This window comes from Vidua chalybeata, chromosome 20, assembly GCF_026979565.1.
Source record: "Vidua chalybeata isolate OUT-0048 chromosome 20, bVidCha1 merged haplotype, whole genome shotgun sequence".
In the NCBI taxonomy this organism is placed as follows: Eukaryota; Metazoa; Chordata; class Aves; order Passeriformes; family Viduidae; genus Vidua; species Vidua chalybeata.
Genome location: NC_071549.1, coordinates 9,546,166 through 9,568,395, shown reverse-complemented (window position 1 = coordinate 9,568,395; position 22,230 = coordinate 9,546,166). Strand labels below are relative to the sequence as shown.

Genomic DNA, 22,230 nt, shown 5'->3' with positions numbered 1-22,230 from the left:
TAAAAAAACCTTAAAAAAACCTTAAAAAAACCTTAATAATCCTTAAAAAATCCTTTAAAAATCCTAAAAAAAAACCTTAAAAAATCCTTTAGAAGTCCTAAAAAATCCTTAAAAAATCCTTAAAAAATCCTTAAAAAATCCTTAAAAAATCCTTTAAAAAACCTAAAAAAAAACCTTTAAAAAACCTTAAAAAACCCTTAAAAAACCCTATAAAAATCCTTAAAAAAACCTAAAAAAAGCCTAAAAAAAGCCTAAAAAAAACCTTTAAAAATCCTTTAAAAATCCTTTAAAAATCCTTTAAAAATCCTTAAAAAAATCCTTAAAAAAATCCTTAAAAAAATCCTTTAAAAATCCTTAAAAATCCTTAAAAAAATCCTTTAAAAATCCTTAAAAAATCCTTAAAAAAATCCTTTAAAAAACCTAAAAAAAAAAACCTTTAAAAAACCTTAAAAAACCCTTTAAAAATCCTTAAAAAAACATTAAAAAAAAGCCTAAAAAAAAAAAAAAAAACCTTAAAAAAATCCTTTAAAAATCCTTAAAAAATCCTAAAAAATCCTTAAAAAATCCTTAAAAAATCCTTAAAAAATCCTTAAAAAAACCTAAAAAAAACCTAAAAAAATCCTAAAATAAACTCCTAAAACCCCTGCAATCCAAGCTGTGCTATGTCTTTGGCTGGAGGGGTCCATGCAGTTTTCCCAAAAGCTGTTCTACATTAAACCTCCAAGGAAATAAGATGCTTACTGCTGCTGGTGGACTCTGAGGCTTCTGAGGCAGTGGAAATATTATCTGAAAACTTTTCTTCTGGTGCACTGAAGCCATTAAGACCTCCCATTTTGTCTTCTCCCTGTTCTGGGGTATTGGCTGCAGCAGCTACCAGGGGATTCTTACCTCCACTCAAGACAGATGAAGGCTCTATCACAACTGGATTTGCATCCTAGAGGTGGGAAGAAAAAGAAAAGTTAATTATGAACCGAGATCAAAGACGTGGCAGTCAAACCAGCCACCAAAAATTCACAGTTCTCTGACTGCTTTTGCACATCACAGGACTTGCTAGAGGAAAAATGCTTTCTATGTCTACAAATAAAAAAAAAAAAATCAGCAGAAATCAACTCCCTAAATTGTTGAAATAATCAAATAAACCATCCTGCTCAGAGTCAGAATTCCAAAATTATTTTCCCTACCTAGATACATAAAAATATATCTGGTTTTAAACAGCTGTTAATTACAGACTGTAAATATTTGAAGACTTGAAGTGCCTATGGTTAAATGAGAAGAGCAAGCACAACAAAAACCACATTTTTCCCCTCAAACCTGCAGCATTTTCACAGAAATTCTGGTGGTTTTTGGTTTTTGCTTGAGAAGTGCAGTGAGTAATAGCCTTGTGCCATTATGCAAAGGATCAGGGATAAAATCCTGTGCACATCTGAGCACTCACGCCAGGGGAAGGATCAAATTACCTGGCATTTCTGGCATTTCAACCCTCATTTGGCCAATTCATTGTGCACAAAGAATGATGGTCATTGCAAGGTTAGTTTTCTGAGTACTTTCAGCTATTTGTTTTTATGAAACAAATCAAGTACTTCTATGATTATTTAGGAGGGCATAAAAACTCTTTTGAGAGGTTTATTTCATTTGTTTAGCCTGTAAATAATATTTATCTCCAATTACATTTTATTAAACATTCTGTATTTTGTACAATTCAGTGGTGCTTTAGCTTAAATATTTTAATTAAAGGGTATTAAAGAACACCCTGGATCTAAAAAGTTTTAGTACAACTCCTTTGATTGGGTATTAGACTACTTTTTGCCATTGCCTCTGAAGCAAATTATAGCAATTTCCTCCTTTGTCTAGAAAATTCAGAGTGTATTTGTGGCCCAAGCCAAGTCAAACCCAAAGTGGGCAGCTTTATTATCAGATGGATCAGAAAATGTGAAATAAATGCTCCTGTGAGCGTGGTTTTTATTCAAAAATAATCTTAAGATGCAGGAATGATGAAAGAGATGAGAATTTAATGAAATTACAGTGCAAAGCTCCCCACATAACAATGATTCAGCAGAACAATTATTTTCCACCGAGGGACAGGAGATGCCCAGTTCAGCATTACTGGTTCAGCAGTCATTTCCTCCCCACTGTTTTTTCCATCAACACATTCAGAAAGACAAGAGATCACTCCTTCAGTATAGATTATTATTATTATTATTATTCTACTTACATATTTGACATATTCTTTCCACTGGTGCCACCAGGGCATAGCAATGAGAAACCAGTTGTGCCCTGGCTGGAGACCATACCTGCTCTCTCTTTCCAGCCAGCCTCTGCACAGGGAGAATGGGAAATTTTAGCTCAAACAGGGAATTTCCAGGTGTTTTGAAAATACTCAAAGGTGGATCTGAAAGCCATTTAAGCTTCTGAGCAGAGCACACACCTAATAATCTGTCCTTCCTCCTCTGGGGTGGCAGGTCGCAGTCCCAAAACGATGTGACACACCTGGAAAAAGAAATAAATTCTTATTAACGGGCAAATAAAAGCAAATAAACAACTCATCATTTAATAATGGAGTAAGATTACTTAAAATTGAATAAATCACTAATAAAAAAGGCTTTTGAGCTGTGAGATTCCCAACTTGTTCCCACTGTTAAGATAAAAGCACCAAGAATGTCAAATGCCCCAAGACAAATAGGGAGGTGAAAGCAAAGCAGTTTTCATTGTTTTCAGGCTGTGACAGACCCCAGGGCTGCAGTGGATCAGATACACAAATGAGGATGTGTGGGTGTGCTGGGGAGAGGGAATGAGGAACTGGGAGAGTGCAAGTGGTTGGAAGAGGATGAACTAAAAGTTAAAAAGAACTGAAATGGAAAAAACTGGGAATGAGATGGGATTGAAAGGGAAACAAGCACTGGAGAGGCTGAGGGAGAAGTTCAAAGCAGAGCAACCAACCCCAACCACAGCCAAAACCACTCTGCGAAGTGCAGGGCATTCTCTGGATGTCTGCTGCTAGTTTTCTTTCTCTTTTTTTTATTTAGTTCTGAACTGAACTCCAAGGACAAGGCCCCATCTCCTGGGCAGCTGCCTGGCCTGGGTGGGGTTTCATTCCCAGTACAAACCAGTGTCAGATGGCTCCTACTGCACTCCCTTCCCAGTAAGGCTGGACAGGAGGGGAGGGAAGGGCTCCTCAGGAACCTGCCAGGAGCAGGGGCAGCTCTGGACCCTCCCAGATGGTTCTGCTGCTCCCCCCATGATTTACAGCCTTCTCCTGCTGTCTCTTTTGAGGCTATCAATTTGTATCTCAGCTGGAGATTTCTAATCACCGCTAAGATGTCTTATTTAAATTTATATTACAGTGAGAGAGACCATTTCACATTTTGAATGAAACAAAGGCCATTAGCCAGGGGGTAGCAACAGATTTTCCAGCACACACAACACAGCTGGGTCTGGTGTTTCTTTTTAAATTTGTGTAGCTAAAATGAGATTCTTCAGATAAACCAACCCCTCTGCAAACAAACCCATTTGTTGACAAGCTTTCCACTCAGAATTTTTGGCTTTTCTGTCTGCAGATGAGGCACATGACACCTCAAATAAATGCCCAGATAAATCAATGGCAGACTCTGCCCTGTGCTGTACATGATAAAGTTATCAAAAAAAAAAAAAACTAAAATTAAAATCTGAAATGAAAACACAGCAGCTATGCCAGGAGGAAAAAAAAACATTGTAAATGAGACTTCCAATGAGCAATGTGCAAGATTGGTGATGTGTAATCAGCATTAAGAGAGATTTATTACATCTTCATTCATTCTTTATCAAGATTGCAGGGATATTTGTTAGTTCATCAATATTTAGTTATGAGGGGATATTTGATGCCAGACAGGCCAAAAATAAGACAGCCCTTCTGCAGAAGGCTGCAACTTCAGCAAACTTGATGTAATTAGAGCTAAAATGAATTTGAAGAGCTTTCTGGTGTTATTCTTTCCAGCTGTGGTGTAGCTGGTGGCCTCAGGATACTCTCACTCAGTCACCCTGAAGCTCTTGGGAAAGTATCATTCAAAATGCAATTTATAAAGTAGTCACAGGCCAATTATTATTATTATTTAAACTCCAAGTATCAACCTGAAAGGAAAACAGGTAAGGAACAAACTGCAGTGGATGAAAACACTTTTTAGGGTTATTTTCTGCACAAAGCGAGCCAGAGCTAAAATATGGCTTTCAAGGATTTAGAAAAATCCAATTCAAGCTCAATTAAAACCCAATTCAGCACACACTTAATCCTCAGCTTCTGCAAGTGAACAGGGATAGGATGTCCCAGCTTTCCAGGACTGCTTCATTAAGGAAGCAATGAGAGGCACCTTAGAGGGCCTTGACAGAAAATGTAAAGGGAAACTGGCTGCAAAATGAAAAAGGAAAGAATTAGGGATTTTTTTCTCATTTCCTGGGTTACTGTCTTGGCAAAGATTTGCCACAAAAATCATTTCAAACACAGCCTTTGTCTAATGGAAAACCTAATTGCTGATGCACTCCAAATTTCATTTTCTGAACAGTGCACCAGGTTCTCTTGAACAGATGAGGCTTTGGGCACGTCCATGCACTGCAAGAACAACAATCAAAGAGAATCATTCTGCCAAGGCAGCCCAGAGCTGCAAAGCCACATCCCCTCCTGTGCACACAAATGCTGATGCTGCACTTCATGGCCATGCAGAAAGCTCAGCAGTTAATTACTGTAAATTACAACCTTAGATTTCCCCTAAACATACCTGAAAAAGCAGGTTTAAAAATTCATTGGCAAGAGCACTCTTCACACTCCATATCTGGTAGTCCTCCAGTGTAAGGTGTCCAAGCTGGAAGGGAGGAGAAGGAAAGGGAAGGGGAAAAACCATCAAAACATGAACCTGGTTCTCGTAAAATGCTCAATACCTGTCTCATGCAAGGCAGGACAAAACCAAAAAATTGGCATCTACCACTATCTAAATAAAATGTGATCCAGTAAAAGGAAAAATTCCAGTTCTAGCATAGCACAGGCAGCCCAGAGAACTGAAGAGCTCAGAGTGCAGAGGGTGAGCAGGGCCCAGTGTGGAACCTCTCCATCACTCCCACCCAGTGTCCATCACCTGCACCCCTCACACCCCACATCCTCCTCTGAGGGTTGGGAAAAGCACTTTGGCTCAGCAGGCCCTTGTGATCTCACCTAACACCACAAATGCCATTAATTCCTCATCAGCTGCCAAGTCACAGGGGTGGAACACTGACCATGTCAGAGGGATCTCTGATTCACTGAGGGGATCAATCTGGTTTTTTTTTTATCTGGCAATATAATTCAGAGCCAATTTTACAGCACTGGCAGTTACTCTGCCTCTCCTTACAGACCATTTTCTCCAGATTTAACCCAGGTCAAAGCTAACACATGAAAAGAGGTTAAATAATTTATGTAATTACTGCACCATCAGCTCTTTCCAGCACTACACTGATGATGCCACAAAAAAAATATTCTGAAGATTGAAGTCTTATTTTTTAACTCTTTGTGCAACCAGGACTCCTGTACACTTGTTTATAAATTACCCTTTTTTTTCAGGAAGCCAAACAATAAAAACCTCAAAGGACAAAATAGAGAGAAGCCACAATTTCCACTGCTTTGGCAATTAAAGAATTACAATAAAGTATTTGCCCACCACTTTGTTGGAGTACAAGCAGGCAAGACAACTATTCACACACGTAATTAAGCATTTCTAGACATTCTTTATAGTTTTGCATAAATTATTTATCGTTTCCAGACACTCTTCCCAATTAGTGAAGCAAAGGATGAAATAATGGAAGCAACTTCAACAATATTTTTTGTGGATATCTCCAAATCTCCTACTTCCAAAGAGCAAGGAGAAGAATTACAGATAATTACAGATTTACACCCAGCTACACTTAAAGCACAATATAAACTACCAGGACTTTCTGCTGTGTCATGACAGATGCTTCCATAGGAGGATAATGTGTCTTGACACAGCATAAAATCTAAGATAAACTCCTGCACTCTCTCACAAGATCAATTTTAACAGGAAACAAAGAACAGAAGTCAAGCATCAGATTTAAAACTGGTGTTTGCAAGCAGAGCCTTGCAAACAGTGCAGGCTTCCAATTAATTTCATCTAGTTATGCATTTTGGGTTTAGCTTCATGTATTAAAATGGCTTATAAAATTCAAACACATTCTTTCTTTCACAGAACAACGTGGTCAATTTTAATGGAAAACTGACATTTCTTGAAAAAGATTCTTTTATTGACACATCTCTGTTCTAAAGAAAGCACTTCCTTATAAATAAACTGAAGATACTGAGGTATAAAAATGACAAAGAAAGAACAGCAAATTCCTACCTTTGTGTTATCATGCACATGTAAAATATCTTCCACAATTTCAGACAAACCCATGTCCAACTCCTTCAACAAAAGGATTAGAAATCAGAGTTAAAGTCTCCCAGCAGGATGTGCTCAGAATAAAAATAAAACTGTAAGAGATGCTGGAAACTCTCAGTAATTCAAACCAAGGGCTCCCAGACAGAAAAAACTGTGCTTTTGTACCTTTCTTTATATGAAAGAACACACATTATAGACAAACCACTGAGCTTTGGGCAGGTCAGAACACACATTTAACCAAACCTGGGAGATTTGGGCAGGTCAGAATTTAACCAAACCCTGGGATTTGGGCAGGTCAGAATACACATTTAACCAAACCCTGGGATTTGGGCAGGGCAGAACACACATTTAACCAAACCCTGGGATTTGGGCAGGTCAGAATTTAACCAAACCCTGGGATTTGGGCAGGTCAGAACACACATTTAACCAAACCTGGGAGATTTGGGCAGGTCAGAATTTAACCAAACCTTGTGCTTTGGGCAGGTCAGAACACATATTTAAGCAAACCCTGGGATTTGGGCAGGTCAGAACACACATTTAAGCAAACCCTGGGATTTGGGCAGGTCAGAATTTAACCAAACCCTGGGATTTGGGCAGGTGACAGCTCTGCAAGGCAAGGGACAGCCACCTCTCCCCCTCCCCAGCTGAGGGGCTCAGGGGAGCCTGTACCTCACTGACCCCCACCCAAACAAGAGGAACATTCCTCCTCTGGAAGGATGGCTCAGGAAACAGAAGGAAACCAACCCCCAGACACCACTCACAGGTATTTTGTCCGTCCTGTTGTCTTTCCAGACCTCTAAAAGTGCCACCACCATGTCCTTGAGCTCGGTGCGAGACAAGACCCCATCGCGGTCCACGTCAAACACCTTGAAGCAAACTGAGGGAAAAGGGAATGACTTTGCTGTTAGAACCATTCCACAACTCTTTTTTTTTTTCTTTATTCCTTGCAGCTGATTCAGTGCTGACAGTTCTGAAGGGGGGGATGCACGTGTGGAGGTGAGGAAATGGAGCAGCTGTGTTTAATAAACTCAAATCCACATCCCTGCAATCCTCTGCTGTGCTTGCTGATGGGACCTAGCAAGGAACAGATGTGCATCCAGAAATTTCCAGGGAATTACAGCTTGGAAGTTGCAACAATGTGGTTTTGGAGAAGTAGGGAACAAAGAGTGCTTCAAAACACAGGAACCTTGCAGGGAGCCAGCTGGGAACTGGGCAGTGAAAAGCCACAACATGCTATTTACCACAAGACAATCAAATAGGACATTTGTTTTCTGTTATAGATAATGAGTAGCTAAGTGTTTGCACTTTCTATATTGAGATACCCATTTCTGCCTCAAAATGCAGAACACTGAAAAAGTAACTTCTGAAATGTAGTTTTTCCCAGTTAGATAATTTACATGGAACTACTGATAAGCTGTAAAATATATGAAATTAGGTTTAATCATCCTTTATAAAAGGAAACCTTGATATTTAAAATTCCTCTGTTTTTTTTTTTTAACTTTTAAAGTCACTCTTCTCACAGACTTGTTCAGTGGGAAAAGAATCTCAAAAGGTGAAAACAACTAAACCTCATTGTTCAAACTGAAAAACTGCTCCCAAATTAACAGTTAAATTTTGCATACTTACACTTCTGTCTCTCTGCCAAGGGTCCCCTGCAACATGCTGAGAGCCCACAGGAAATTTCTTTAAAATCTATGTGATTGTCTCGGTTTTCATCAAAAGCATTAAACAAACCTGCAAACCACAAAAGCATCTCCTGTTACAGCACCTGAGAGCCACCCTGCACCTCCACGAGAACGTGGGCAAGGAGAAGTACAAACACTTGTCATTTGTTCTCATTAAGTGTAATTAAGCACTACTAAGGCCATTTAAAGGTGAATTAGTTGTCTCAGGGATGGCTGATCCAGCCAGGGGTGGGGAGGGAAATCAGGAATTCTGAACAGCTGCCTGGTCCTCACACCCTCCTTGTAATGACTGATTTAGAGTGGAGCTGAACCTGTATGGCCAGACCTTCCCAGGCAGAAATTCCTGTGCAAATCACTGAATTGCACTGCAAATTTGGCCCTGAGCTAAGAGCTGTGGCTACCAGCCTTTAAAGCACTTAAGAGTTCAAATCATTGAGCATTATTTATCCCGTAACTTTTTTTTTTTTAGCAACAATGACTCCACATAAGGCAAAGAATGACCAGAAAACATTCAAGTTTCCCCCCAGCAGCTGTGTAAGTTTAAATCACTCAGAAAAAAAAAGGATGTGGGGATATATCTCTACAGAACTGGACCTAAATTCTGATTTTTTACCACTGGAGATGACTTTCCTATTTGTTACTTACTGCTGCCACTTATCAGTAAAGCCAACCTTTTGGTAATAAAACAATTGTCACCCCAGGACTGCAGAGTGCAAGTGCAATGTCCCTGAATGTCCCCATGTCATGCAGCAAATGGCAATTGGACAACTCCAGTCATTACCAGAGTGACTTCAACTGGACAGACCAGTTTGGCTGTCAGTAGAAATAACAACCTACAAATCTCCTGAGTCTGCTGAATAAAATCTTCCTTAATTTACACTGTTAGGGAGGAGTGTTTCATGGGCTGCATGATACAACAGCTGACTTGCACACTGAGGTGTCATGCAATAGATGAAACTCCCATTTGGCACTTGAAAAATGTTTGGTTTTCCCTCATTCAGGGCCAGCAGTTTATTTTGTCTTTACAGAATCTTAAGAAAAAAAAATTATAAACAACTGCAGGGCAACTTCTACATAAAATCTGACTTATTTCCTGCCAACTGATAACAATGCAACACCTCCTTCAGCACTCCAGATTTCCCAGCAAACAGAGATTTTCCCTCTTTTCCCATTTTTCGGAACTCAGTGAAGTTATTCTGTCCCTCGAGCTGAGAGGACATTTCAGAACAGACACTTTCAAAGCCATGAGAGCAGAGCAGCAGAGGTTCCTCCCTGCTCTCCCTCCTTACCTTCACTCAGGGACTGATGGATTGGGGGGGACACCAAGGGGGCAAATGTCTCCAAATCGAAGCGGCCGGTCCTCGACTGAGCTTTCAGCAGCCAGTATCGCTTCTCCAGGTCGATGATGTCGGATTCTTCCACTGCAGAACCAACAGAAATAAACCCAAATCACCTCCTTTGGCCACAGGATCTTCTCACCTATTCGCCATCGAGGAGTTCACCATCAATAACATCATCACAAGTGTGTAGAAACACAGAAAATTAACTTTTCCCACTGTTAGAGCCTCTTCATTTTTCACCTCTTCCTGTTTGGTGATTTGAACAGGCAGCTTGTATTTGCAGTGTCTTATTTTCCCAGGGTATTCAGTATTAAAATCCTCAAAAAAGATGTGAAGTAGCATTAAAAAAAAAAAAAAAAATCACAGATCTTTTATGGAAAATAATTATGTAGCACTTGGCTGCCCCTAAAAAACTCCTACTTGAAATTTTTAACTTCTTTGTAAAGTAATAAGGCTAAATTTTAATGTGGCATTTAAATGTTGTCTCTCAGCATTATTCACTTTATTATTTATACTATAGAATTATTAATAATTATTTAATTTACAGTAAACACTGAGGAATGGTCACACAAATCTACAATGCAGAGGAACTTAGAAGGCAATTTAAAAAGGGGGAAAAAAAACCCAAACCCAAGAAATAAAACAAGGTGCTAAGCAAGGATGGATAAATATAGCCAGAGGAAGAACTTGTGTTTTCCTTCAAAACATTCTATACAAATGCTCTCTTTATGCTTTATCCTTGAAATTAAATATACATACATACATACATACATACATATATATATATATATATATATATATATATATATATATATATATAAAACAAGATTAAATTTCTGCCCAACAATACTTTTAACCTTTTTACATATGCAAGTGTGTCACAACAGTGCTTTAGGTCAGTGCCAATTAATTGGCTCTCAAATAGATCTGTAATGACAAAGCTGTCTATATTAAGAAGCACTATGTGTGATCTCATTCCCAGATGGTTCTGAGCCTTTAAATCCATGCCAGTTTTCTAATAGGTTTAACTGGAGCTATTTGGCCTGGTTTAGTCCACAGAAACAATAATAATCCTGTGAGGCTTAAGAACTGAAGGGCTCCACCTAAAAAGTTGTGTCAAATTGAAATTTTATTGATTTCTTTGCCCCTTTCTGTCATTAGTGGCAGTAATTTACTTAAAATAGTAACTTAGGTAACCCACAGTGAGTATGAAGTAGTTGTAACTGCCCAGCAGGATCATCATATGATGCACCAAAACTTACACAACCCTCACCCTCAGCAGCAGAGAGAGTGGAGAAATCTGAATAAAATATCTGGAGCTGAAGGAGTGGAAAGGGTTTGCATTTTCCTGTAAGGTGTTTTTAGACAGCCCAGCTGGAGAAGTGCCATCAGTGCCAAGTGTCCCTTTGCTGTGTGCCTTCAGAGCAGTGGCAGAGGTGACAAAGCCAGCCCTGCCTCCCCAGTTCCTCAGGGCATCACGCCCAGCTCCTGGGCATGCACACAGGGAGAGAAGAAAAACTCATTTCCTTGCTCCTCTCCCCTCCTTCCCAGATGGATCAATGCCCTGATCTGTTTTACCATCAATCCCCTGATCTGTTTTACCATGCCCTGGCTCTTGGCTGGGGTGTAATCACAAAGTTATTTGGGTTGGAAGGGACATTTAAAGGTCACCCCATCCATGGACACCTTCCACTGGATCAGGTTGCTCCAGCCAACCTGGCCTGGAATGTTTCCAGGGATGAGGAATCCACCACCTCATCACAAAAACTTTCTCCTTCACATCTTCTCTCGGTTTAAAGCCATTTGCCCATGTCCTGTCACCTACAGAAAGTCTGTCCCCAATATAGGAGGAAGCAGCAATCCAAATTTATGAAGGAATATAATTCTACTAGAAATCAAGAAAGAGGAATAGAGGAGTTATTTCTTTAAAGATCAGCACACAGAAATATCACAGATGTGAGGAGAATCCCAGGGCTCTTCCCCTTCCCAAACAATGGGAGAGGGGAGGTTGTGCTGCCATTTACAGGAATTCCACTTCCACGTTACTGCTCTCATTAGCAAACACAAAAGCATTATTTATGTTCTCTTGTGCATGACCATGTAAATCACTTTGCTTCCTTTTTATCCACCTCTGTAAGGAGGAAGAATAACAAATGTGTGAGCTGCACTTCATTCTTCAAGTGATGCAACACTGAGAATATTCAAAAGCCAGCAGGAAGTTCAAATTGTCCTCACTGAAGTGTAAATCTGCAGAAACCTTTCTCTGGCAGGTGCAATATTTATCTTTAGTAATTAAGAAATGGAAGAATATTTTGCCAGAGAACCTCTCTCAAATACCTATAGTAGAAGTTAGTTGTATTCTGATTTTTTTTGCTTGTACTTCACAGATGTTTCTACAGCGGTAACTCCACTGTTTTATTATTTCAGCACAGAAAAGAAAGGTTATGAGAAAGCATCTTGTCTTTGTTCAGTGGTTGAGCTGACATCATGGTCACTTAAAGACAGAGAATTTTCAAATAATCACCTTCAAAAGAACAGCAGATAAGTGTTAGCACAAGTGTTACATTCTTATTCTAGCCCAAATGCACTCATCATTTTCTGCACAAGAGCCAAGCACTTTAGAAAGTAAAACCACGTAGTAAATAACATTCTTAGCACTGATTAGCCTTACACAAATCAGGTTAACCACGAGTAAAATGTGACAAAAGAATATTTCTCATTCCCAGCTATAACAAATTGCAGCCCAGTGCACCAGAATAAATGGAGCAGCATTTCTTGGATTGCAGCACAGGGAAGTTCAACTGCAGCTGAGCAGCAGCTGTTGCATAATTTGATTTCTCCAGACTAAGTTTTCACATAATCTTGTAAATCACTCTCAGGATATGCAGTGCACCATCTATTCCTCCATGAGTGCAAACTAAAAAAATCTCTGGCAATTTATGATTATTCACATAATCATATTTGTTACTGAAGTTAAATGAAGCATGGGAAAGGCACACTGCACTCAATACCCAAACATATCAATGTGCATGACAAAACACCACATTCCACAGAGGTTTTGTACAGATAAAAGACTTTATCTTTTCAAAATACATACTTTTTGCCCCTAATGTCTGTTCAAATCACATCAAACTGTAAACTGGGCTTTCACTCAGATTACTCAAAAGGATGCATTTTATATACATGATATAGGCCAAAACCTCAGGACACACAGGCTTTTTAGGCCAAGTAATTTTTCACTTTGGTAATGAAATACATGATTATTTGAGGTCACATGGACATGATGCACCTGAGAAATTTAAGCAGTTTACTACCACATTCTGATTTATGTCTCCCTCATCACTTGCCCATGAGAAATACAAAAATCAGATCTGTGAAATACAAAAATCAGAAATACAAAAATTCAGATCTGTGAAACGATGAATACTTTTTTTTTGGTTCAATTCTCTAAGAATTAGACCAATATAATCAGAGGGATGATAATAAGTACAACTGAAGCACAGTCCTCTTCTTGTAAAGGAAGAACAAATAAACATTTTCAATCAAAATATCATCTAAAACTGTAAAACTACTAAAAATGAGTTAAATTTAGAACGTTGACCAACAGCCAGGTACATGGCAGTGATAAACACTAAACCCCCATGTTACATTTTAATGCCATTCCCACAAAATGCCCCTCTAAAATATTCCATAGATACCAAGCCATGAATAATCTTCTGCCTTAGAAAACAGATTTAAAAGCACGTTTTCATTTCAGCCACTGCTTACTACAATCCTTTATACGACCACAACTCCCCAAGTATTCCACCATATGACCAAAGTTCAATATTTACCCACCTATGGGTACAATCCTGTCTGGCTCACAGCAGCAGAAACATACCATATTCCCAACATTTTACCAGGACTGGCATTGCTTCCCTGCTCACCATGGCGTGCTCCAGGCAGCCCCCAGCCCCTGCTGGCAGGGAGGGCTCTTCATGGCCAGGCAGGAGCCCAAACTGACACCAAGCACTGGTTCTCACTCAAAACTCTTCCTTGTGCCTTGCAAATTAACCCCCAGAAGACTCTGGGACTGAGAGCTGCTTTGCAAGACATAAAATAGCCCGGAACTAAGAGGATAACAAGTGGCAAAATACAGATTAAGTGACACCCAGGCTTTTACTTATTGGCCTGGGCTGCTGTCAGACTTTCATCTTTGTGCTCTTGCTAATTAAAAACACACACACACACAGGGAAGGGAAGGTTAAAACTCAGCCAAGAGAGATCCCTGTGTGTGTGTGTGTCAGACGTGGCCACCCAGGTGTTCATGCAGCAGAGTGAGGATTATCAGTGCCTCAAGGTGGGAACAGGGAGGTGTGGAGAGCACAGCTCCTCACCCTTGGGAAAGGCAGCACAGAATGAAAACCAGCCCTTCAAAGCAGCTTTCACAGAGCCAAAACCTCCAGGATTGTTTTCTAGTGCCTTCCACACATGCCTGTTGCTAGAGTGGGTGTCCCAGCTCCAGAAGATGGATTTAACAGCCAGCCTTTTAATGCCAGCAAAGTGAAGGGATCCCCTCAGTGCACTTTGCTTCCAGCCTCCCATCTCGTCCTCCCACAGAGCTGACAATCCCAGCTCTGGCACAACATTCCACAACGTTCAGCTTGCATTCCGTGCTGTTTCCAAAGCTGCCTCTTCCATTTCAGCCACCCTGCCTGCTTAGCCAGGGCTCCTCTCATTTACTGGACTAAATAGTGATAAATGTATATTCCAAAATAGGATTATTTGTACTGATTGCAGTCATAACTGCACCTCGGTGAGTGAGAGCTGTCAGAAAGAACTGGGTGAATTTTTTCTGACAACACAAGAGTCTCACCCATTCAAAGGGGAATTTGGATGTTATTTAATGAGAGCTCAGTGACACAAGAACTGGGTGACAAAGAAGGACAGATTAAACATTCTGTCAGTTCAAAACCAGCAACCTGATGAACGGGATTATTTTGCCCATGGAAAAGGGCTGAAAACCTGAGTATCTAAGCCCACTGCATGACACTGAGTCACACCAAAATGACACATAAAAAAGGCAACCAGCACCTATGTTGCAGCAGAAAAAAACATTTCCAGCTAAATGAAGGAAATCAATGAGGTGTCCCCTGAGTCAGTGTGACAGAAATGTGGGATTTACAGGCTCTGCCACAGTGCTGTTCAATGTGATGGCTTCAAAAAAATGTAGATTAAATGAATTTAAATGCATATGATCATACTAAAGACCTGAGAAAATCCAAACTACTGCTACTTGGTCGCTCCTCAGGTATAAGACAAATCCATATCCATGAAACTGCTTTTTTAGGAACAAAGGCCAGTTATTTTGGCAGCTTTCAAATAAAATTATTCATATTTCTGATTTAAGTGAAACAGAACAAAATTTGATTAAAAGCAGCAAGTGTGTGCAACTTCCTGTAACTTTAAAGTTTCATTTCTAATTACGTGTTGAGAAATGTAATTAAAGTCATCTGCACACCAAAACAAATGCTATTTACAAATGAAAAATTAGTATTCCTTTGTTTCCCTGATAGCCTGGCTCATTAAGCAAATTTAAATGGAGTCACTGATGCCGTGCATGAAATGGGGGCTGTTTCTAAATCAAAGGGAGTAACTTTCCCTATTTTTATCACTGCCATTTTTTATGGCTCTGACATATTGTCCAAGAACTTGGATGGGAAGCAGAGTGTGAGGTAAGGCTGGGGAGGGGGGTCTGGGGCCTGTGCCAGGAGATGCAGCAGGACTGAGAAATTCCTGATTGCACCAGGGAGAGGCACAAATTACTTTGTATTTTACAACAGAAAGAAATGGAAACCTTCCCCCCTTTCCAGTATTATGGTGTATGCCTCAGTTTACCAAACATTATCTCACTTCCTGGTCCTTCCAAAGGCAATCATTCTCCCAGGAAAAATACTAAGAACAAGCCTTCAACAGCTCTCAGTGTTTAACACATTCAGCTGTGTTAAAAATACTGCTGTACTGAATTTCTTACTCTTTGGAGTGACCTGATTAGGCTGAAATTACTTCCAAGTGCTCAAGCACATTTTCCTTAGTTTTGCATCTGTTGGATGAGATTCCTACACTGTTGTAAATCACAAGGGAATTCAGTAAATTTTAATTTTATCTAGAGGTCCAAATGTAACTGTCACATGAACTTCCCAATTCTGTGGACAATAACCACATCACCTCCATGTATTTCTGGAATTCACTGAATTCACTGAAATGCTCAATCCCAGCTCTGACACAATGGTACCAGTGACAGGGATATCAAAATCAGAATTGAGAACAACAAATGTTAAATAAAATCTATTAAAACAGTAGCTGTTACATTTATTTTTTTTAATTCCAAACCTCAGTTTCAGTATAAATAAACTACCTGTGAAAAGCCCAGTAAAAACCATTCTGAAAGTTTCAATTTCAAAGTGTAAAACAGAGCAGATCTCAGTTTGACACAGGTCAAGATCTTTCCCAGAGCTGAACTCCAGAACACTCAGAGGGTTGGGTTTTTCTTCACATTCCTCTTTCTCTACCTTGTCTGTGAGACCTCAGAATATTCAGAGGTTTTCTGTAACCTCAATGTCTCCTTTCAGCCTTTCATGCAATGCAAATAAATTACCTGTTCATAAACTCCTGACTTCATTATGCATTTTCATTTCAGATGGTCAGAAAAGAGTCTGAGTGCCCATATTTAAAACCAAGAGGATAAAAAGGGTGTGTTGCTTTATTCAAGTAACTCACCCATGAGAGGATTAAATGCCACACTGACACGTGTGAGGAAAATCCACGAGAGCACACGAAACACAACCAGACTGCTCAGATCCCTGACACCTCCACAACCAACTCCCTCCTCCCAGGGATGGAATGGATGCTTGCATTACACTGCTACATCAAGTGTCATTTATCAGCCTTTTGGTTTTGGATTTAATTTACAACCCAGCTGTTCCTTCTTTTACGTTAACATAGACATAAGGAAGCACTTCTTCTCTGGAGACAATTCCTGAGGATGCTTCTCTTTGGTTAATTCTACCACATGCCAGGAATATTATTTATTTTACTGGAGAAGCAAATTAAGAGGTAACACTTATTTTTGAAGCAAATATTATTTTCTCAAGTCTCTCAGTAGTTTTACAACCCACTATAAAGACCAAAAATAAACCCAGTATTACCAGCCAGCCACTTCAGAAGATATTTTTTTTTTTTTTAGCTTGCTTGGTAGCAAACTTCTATAGAAGTGTTGTAGCCTCAGCATTATTATCTCTTAAAAATAACAACCCAGTGTCCTTGTACACAACATTTTACATCCCAGCACAGAGAACAGATGAGCCCAGAGAAGGAATTTCTCTCACTGAACCCAACGTGGTGGAGCAGGGAGATTCAATGAACAACGATTCTGCCTGTGAACTCTGGCAGGGTTTGTTTGTTTTTTGTTTTTTTTTTTTTTTTAAGATGTGCAGGACAAGAAGCACCTTTACTCACAGTGTGTGACTCCAGCCAGGGTCTGGTAGAAGGTTGGGGTGTCACTGTCATCAGTGAGGGTCACGTAGACCCCTCCTGAGAGCAGCCACCGCGAGAAGGTGAAAGCGTCTTTGTTGTGCAGCAGCCAAACCCTGAACTTCTCGTAGTTCACCTTCTCACCCTGCAAGAAAAACCAGAAAATGGGAGCTGTTTTTCTCACTGCCAGTAAACAGGAACCATCCAGCTGCATGAACAAAAAATTGGGACAATCTCCTAGAAAAATAAGTGCTAATGTAATTTTTCTGCTTGGAGCCATGCCTGTTTTTCCCTTTCCTTTTGAAACAGCAATGGGAGGGAAATTAACTTTAAGTTCTCTCTGCATTTCAGCCACCTACTCAATGTGGCCTTTGGAAACTCATTTACTCTGAACTTCAGGTGAAAGGGATGAAAAGAAAAATGGTTACTTGCAATTCAAAAGAGCAGAGGTTATTTTGATGAATTTAAATGTATTATTATAGATACCAGCTCTGCTGCACCAAAAAAAAAAACAGGAGCTATAAAATCATAAACATTCTGTTCTATCTGTGCAGGTATACAAACAACACAGAAAAATCAGATTTGGGAACAATTGATGCTGTGATTAATTACTGCAGGAACATGTGGACTTTTTTGCCTCTACTGACCAAAACCCACACTGGAGCATAAAAGTGAACATGACATTCCCAGGATCTCCTCACTCCCTGTCTCCTGGAGCTCCCTGTTCAGGAACACGTAAAAACTACACATTCACACAATTCCAGGGCTGTTTAAACCATTTATTTGGATCCTTGCCAAGCTGTGGCCATGAAACCATAGGGATCAGCAGACTAATTTCTACAGGACCTACAAAACTACCTCAAATAAAAGCAAACCCATTATCAGTAGACAAACTCATTATATGGAGATTCTCATCTCCAGGGGAAATAAACAGGGGTCTGCAAAGTGGAAGAGGTTTCAAGTCATTGATTATTTAAACTCCCCTCATATCACAGACCATTAAACTTCACTGAATTACATCTCTACAGATTCCAACAATTTGCATTTGGCCACGGACTATCTGCAACTGCCAAGTGCAGAAAATTGAAAATTCACTATATTCCCTTTGCCAGGCTGCTCCAATGGTTCATCACCAGCACTGCTGAAACATTTGCTTCCTATTCCCATTGCAGGGGCTTGTTTCAGTTCCAGATACTCATTCTTTTCATGCCTCTTTTTCTAGACTTAAGAGTTTTATATTTTCATCCAACAAATCACAGACTGGTTTGGGTTGGAAGGGACATTAAAGCCCAGCCAGTGTCACCATGGGCAAGGACACCTCCCATTGTCCCAGGCTGCTCCAAGCCCTGTCCAGCCTGGCTTTGGGCACTGCCAGGGATCCAGGGGCAGCCACAGCTGCTCTGGGCACCTGTGCCAGGGCCTCACCTCCCTCACTTTGATTTCTTATCCTTCCATTTCTCCACCAGTTTGGATCAAGAGAAAAGAACATTTTCTCACTCTCTGTTCCACCCTTTCCCTCTACTTTCTGCACTGCTCTTTGTAAAGGCAGCAAGAGCTGGGTCGTTAAAACTCCAATTTCCCCTGGAAGGACAACGAAGAGGAACAGAAAAACTTTGGACAGGAGGAAGAAAGCATTTGAAGCAAGCAATGATTACAGCTGAATTATGATGGGACCTGAGCAATGCAGTTATCACTGAATTTTTCCCCTGTATTTCAGAAACAAAAGAGAAACACAGATATATTCTAAAGCTTCTATTTCTAGCTGAGTACACGCAATAATTCTGATGAACAGGAGTGCCTATAAACATCATCCTTGAAATCAAACCCATCCTCCATAAGGCAGGCAGGAAGGCCCACAGCAGGAACATTGAACTTTCTCACTCTCCAGCAATGACCGTGGATGATTAAGAGCCCAGTAAATCCTGCTGAGTGGGTTATTACACTATTTTCATTTTAAAAGAAAAATCAATATGCAGCATTTTCTTGAACAGGAAAATGCTCTGAAGCCCAGATTGATACTCATCTTCCTGCAAGGCTTCAGAAAGTATTTCTGGATTTCTTGGACAGTGTGCAATTAACTTGTGGGGTGCAATTCATCACACCACACTGATGGGAAATTATAAATAGGAAATGGCACTGAGGGTCATCTCCAGAAGCTGGAGTGCAGTGGACTCAGGATTTATGATTGCAGCCAGGACTCAGGAATGCAATCACTGCCTCCAAAGCCAACAGGACACCAGGGCCAGAGCAGACTCTGGCTCAGGCACTGCCCACAACCAGAGCCATCTCCAACACAGAACAATAAAATGTCAAGTAATTAAGTAACCTGATAGCCACAATTAAAGCTTCCAGTCAATCTGGTCAATCCTTTTGCCAGAGGAATGTACAGTGATATCTCCATTTTCCTGGTCTTAGTCATCTGATAACAAGGCAAGCAAAAAACCCTGAAAATTCTTCAGGATCCCTGGAGTCAAAGAATCATCTATGAATACAGCAAAGTGCCAATGCCCTGCTTTAGAGGAGGACTTCAGCAAGCTCCATAAAGATTACATCTCTCAAACAACTTAAAGCATAATTAAATGTTGTAGCTCCTGGCAGGAACAGTGATACAAAAGCAATAATATAAAACTATTATTTTGAAGCAACCATGGCTGTCAGGCATTTTTAAATCCAGGGTGCAGATTTTCTTTCTTCTCAGCTCTGTGTTCTAGATTTCTTCCCTGATTGCAATAAAATGTTCACACTAATGACTAAGTTCCCAGCAGCAATATTAGTATTTAAATTCACCTGATGACATGATTACCATTGGGAAATGATCTCTTTCCAAGGAGCACAGTGAATGCCTGCATTTATACACCAAACAATGTTCTCATCAATATAAATTACACGGAATACCACAACACAAAAAACCCATGAGCTTTTACCCCATTTAAACAAGGTCAGTTTGTTCCCATATGTGCATGAGTATGAAAAAGAAGCTATTTAATGTAATCTTGACTTTTTTTGTAACTGCAACAGGAGGAAAGGTGCATGACAAACCTCAGAGAAGCATTTCTTGAGTGACTCTGGGACTTTCCCATCAACCACATGCAGCATCTTCTCCATCTCTTCACGGACAACATAACTCCCAGATTCATTAGAGAAGAGGCTGAAAATATCTGAGGAAATAGAAATATGTGTAAACATCTACAGCAGTGACATTTTTCAAATGTAAGGTTTATAACTGGCTGAAAATGAAAGGCTGTGCAACAACTAAAGGATAAAAACTTAGGTTGATCCAAGTTCAAAATAGGTCCACAAGGTTTAGGTCAAGACCTTCCTTTTCTTTTACCACTGTAATCAAAAGAAAAATGAATATTATCAAGTCAGATTAACAGAGAAGACAAAACAACAGAAGCCAGTAGGCAGATGCTTGCTTTTTTTTTTTGAAAAATATCAATGCCATCCTCCTTCCTCTGCCCACATACAGAGACCATCAGGCTTTCTGTATGACATTCATGATGACTTGGCAAATATTTCATTTTGATGAACACAGAAAACAAAAGTGCACTTAATTTCCAAAAATACAGCTAAAAATGGTTCAAAAAATCCCATCTTCACTGTAAAGTGGTCACAATTTTACAATCACAATCCACTGTTTGAAGTTACATCACTTACATTTTGTTTTCTCCTCCTCTCTGCCTCTTGTGAGTAGAACTAATCCAACTATCAAGTTATTGAAGTGCAGCCCTTTGGATATTCCTCCAAATGAACAGTAGATAACCTAGAAGAATAAAATGGAGAAGTTAACCAGAGCCAGAGCAAACAGGGATGTCAGAAGTAAAACCAGCAGCTTATACTGAGGCTCCATCTTGCATGGTTTTTAGGCTCATCACCCCACATTCAGCTAAAGACACTCCAATTATTAATTGTGTTATCCTTTTGTAGCTCTTCTGGTACCAAACAGCCTTTATTTAGTGAAACACAGGTCCAAGTCATGAACAGCAACATAAAAACTCCTCCAGTGAAGACACTTCTCACTTGCTCCTGGTGGTGTTTCCCCAGCTTTCTTTATCAGGGCTGAAATCTCCTCCAGGCTGGGCTCTGATAATCTCAAAGCATCAAGGGGATGGAGCAGGAATCCCCAGGAGCAGGCTGGCAGCAGAGAGGGGAACACCAGAGCCCTGTGAGTCACTGCACCACCACGGGGTGGTTTCCACCACAAGTCCAAATGAAGCCAGGAACTGGGAGTGCCCAAACAAAACCAGTCCTGGGCCTGGCAAGGTTAGACCTGGCCAAGCCACACAGTGCTGTGGTGGCAGGAAGGTGATAAGGGAACACCTGACACAGAGTGGCTACACCAGATTTACTGCTGCTCCTCAGCAGTGCTGTGCCACCTGCAGAAACCCTCTCCTTGTCTGTCTGTCCATCCATCCAAACCTCAGTGTCAACCCAGGCACAGCAGGGTCTCATTCTCCACAAAACACCCTGACCCTCACTTCCATCCCACCCTGAGACACAGCATTCCCAAATACTTTCATTTCCATCAGCCTCTTCTGTTACTAAACTTTAATCCATTTACAAATGCTTGAAGGGCTGAATTATGACAACTGAATTTGTGCTTTATTTGGCCACAACAATGGTAGAGGCTTCAAGGCAGAGATTTGAATTCCACACTTGTTATGTCTAATCCTTCTGTCTTCACCAAATGCCTTCAAGGCTACACTGCCCATGTGAGCAATTTACCTTCACATTACACTGGAATCATTTTTTTTTTTAAATATGCAGCTAAAATATCCACTCACTTCTGCTGAACTTTGTACATCTCAGCTGTGAGACCAGATGAGCACCAAATATTACATTTATACATTATTTCAACACAACACAAGGATTGCTCATGAGATAAACAGGGGAAAGGAATTCTAGGGATAATGTCCAATGTATCAGGATTTAATATATGGAATTGCAACCACGGGCAGCTGGCATTGCTTGGAGTTTAGGTGCTCAATCATTCCTTGGGAAGAGTTTATAAACACTGAATAGTCATGTAACACATCATTTCTCCACATTTTTTCACGTTGGTGTGGCATTTGGAAAACTTCTGATAACATGCACCATCAAAATGTGATGTAATTTTGTGTCTTCCAAAATTACTTAATGCTGTTGCAGCTTTCCTTCAAACAGCCACACCCAGGGAGAACCACAGCAATCTGCATTTCAGAATGTAAAATTTGCTATCATTATAAGACACATAGTACTTTTTAAAATAAAATTTAAGCCTGACATGTTCTGTTTCATGGGCAGCTGAAGAGCATAACAAGATTT

The 22,230-nt window shown here is 40.1% G+C and overlaps 1 protein-coding gene across 5 annotated transcripts in view; it reads right to left on the bottom strand.

Annotated features, from left to right (window-relative positions):
* Positions 1-22,230, bottom strand: part of USP32 (ubiquitin specific peptidase 32) — a 63,192-nt gene that overhangs the window by 19,534 nt on the left and 21,428 nt on the right. For 3 of the 5 annotated variants that reach the window (XM_053961279.1, XM_053961280.1, XM_053961282.1), the window contains exons 3-13: positions 20,584-20,689; positions 19,966-20,084; positions 16,912-17,071; positions 9,364-9,495; positions 8,016-8,123; positions 7,151-7,266; positions 6,351-6,413; positions 4,746-4,829; positions 2,426-2,487; positions 2,213-2,315; positions 742-934 (exon numbers count right to left, since the gene is read on the bottom strand). In XM_053961279.1, the coding sequence (XP_053817254.1) occupies positions 742-934; positions 2,213-2,315; positions 2,426-2,487; positions 4,746-4,829; positions 6,351-6,413; positions 7,151-7,266; positions 8,016-8,123; positions 9,364-9,495; positions 16,912-17,071; positions 19,966-20,084; positions 20,584-20,689 (1,246 nt within the window). The remainder of the gene's footprint in view (positions 1-741; positions 935-2,212; positions 2,316-2,425; positions 2,488-4,745; positions 4,830-6,350; positions 6,414-7,150; positions 7,267-8,015; positions 8,124-9,363; positions 9,496-16,911; positions 17,072-19,965; positions 20,085-20,583; positions 20,690-22,230) is intronic. The other 2 variants (XM_053961283.1, XM_053961281.1) reach the window with 2 other exon arrangements.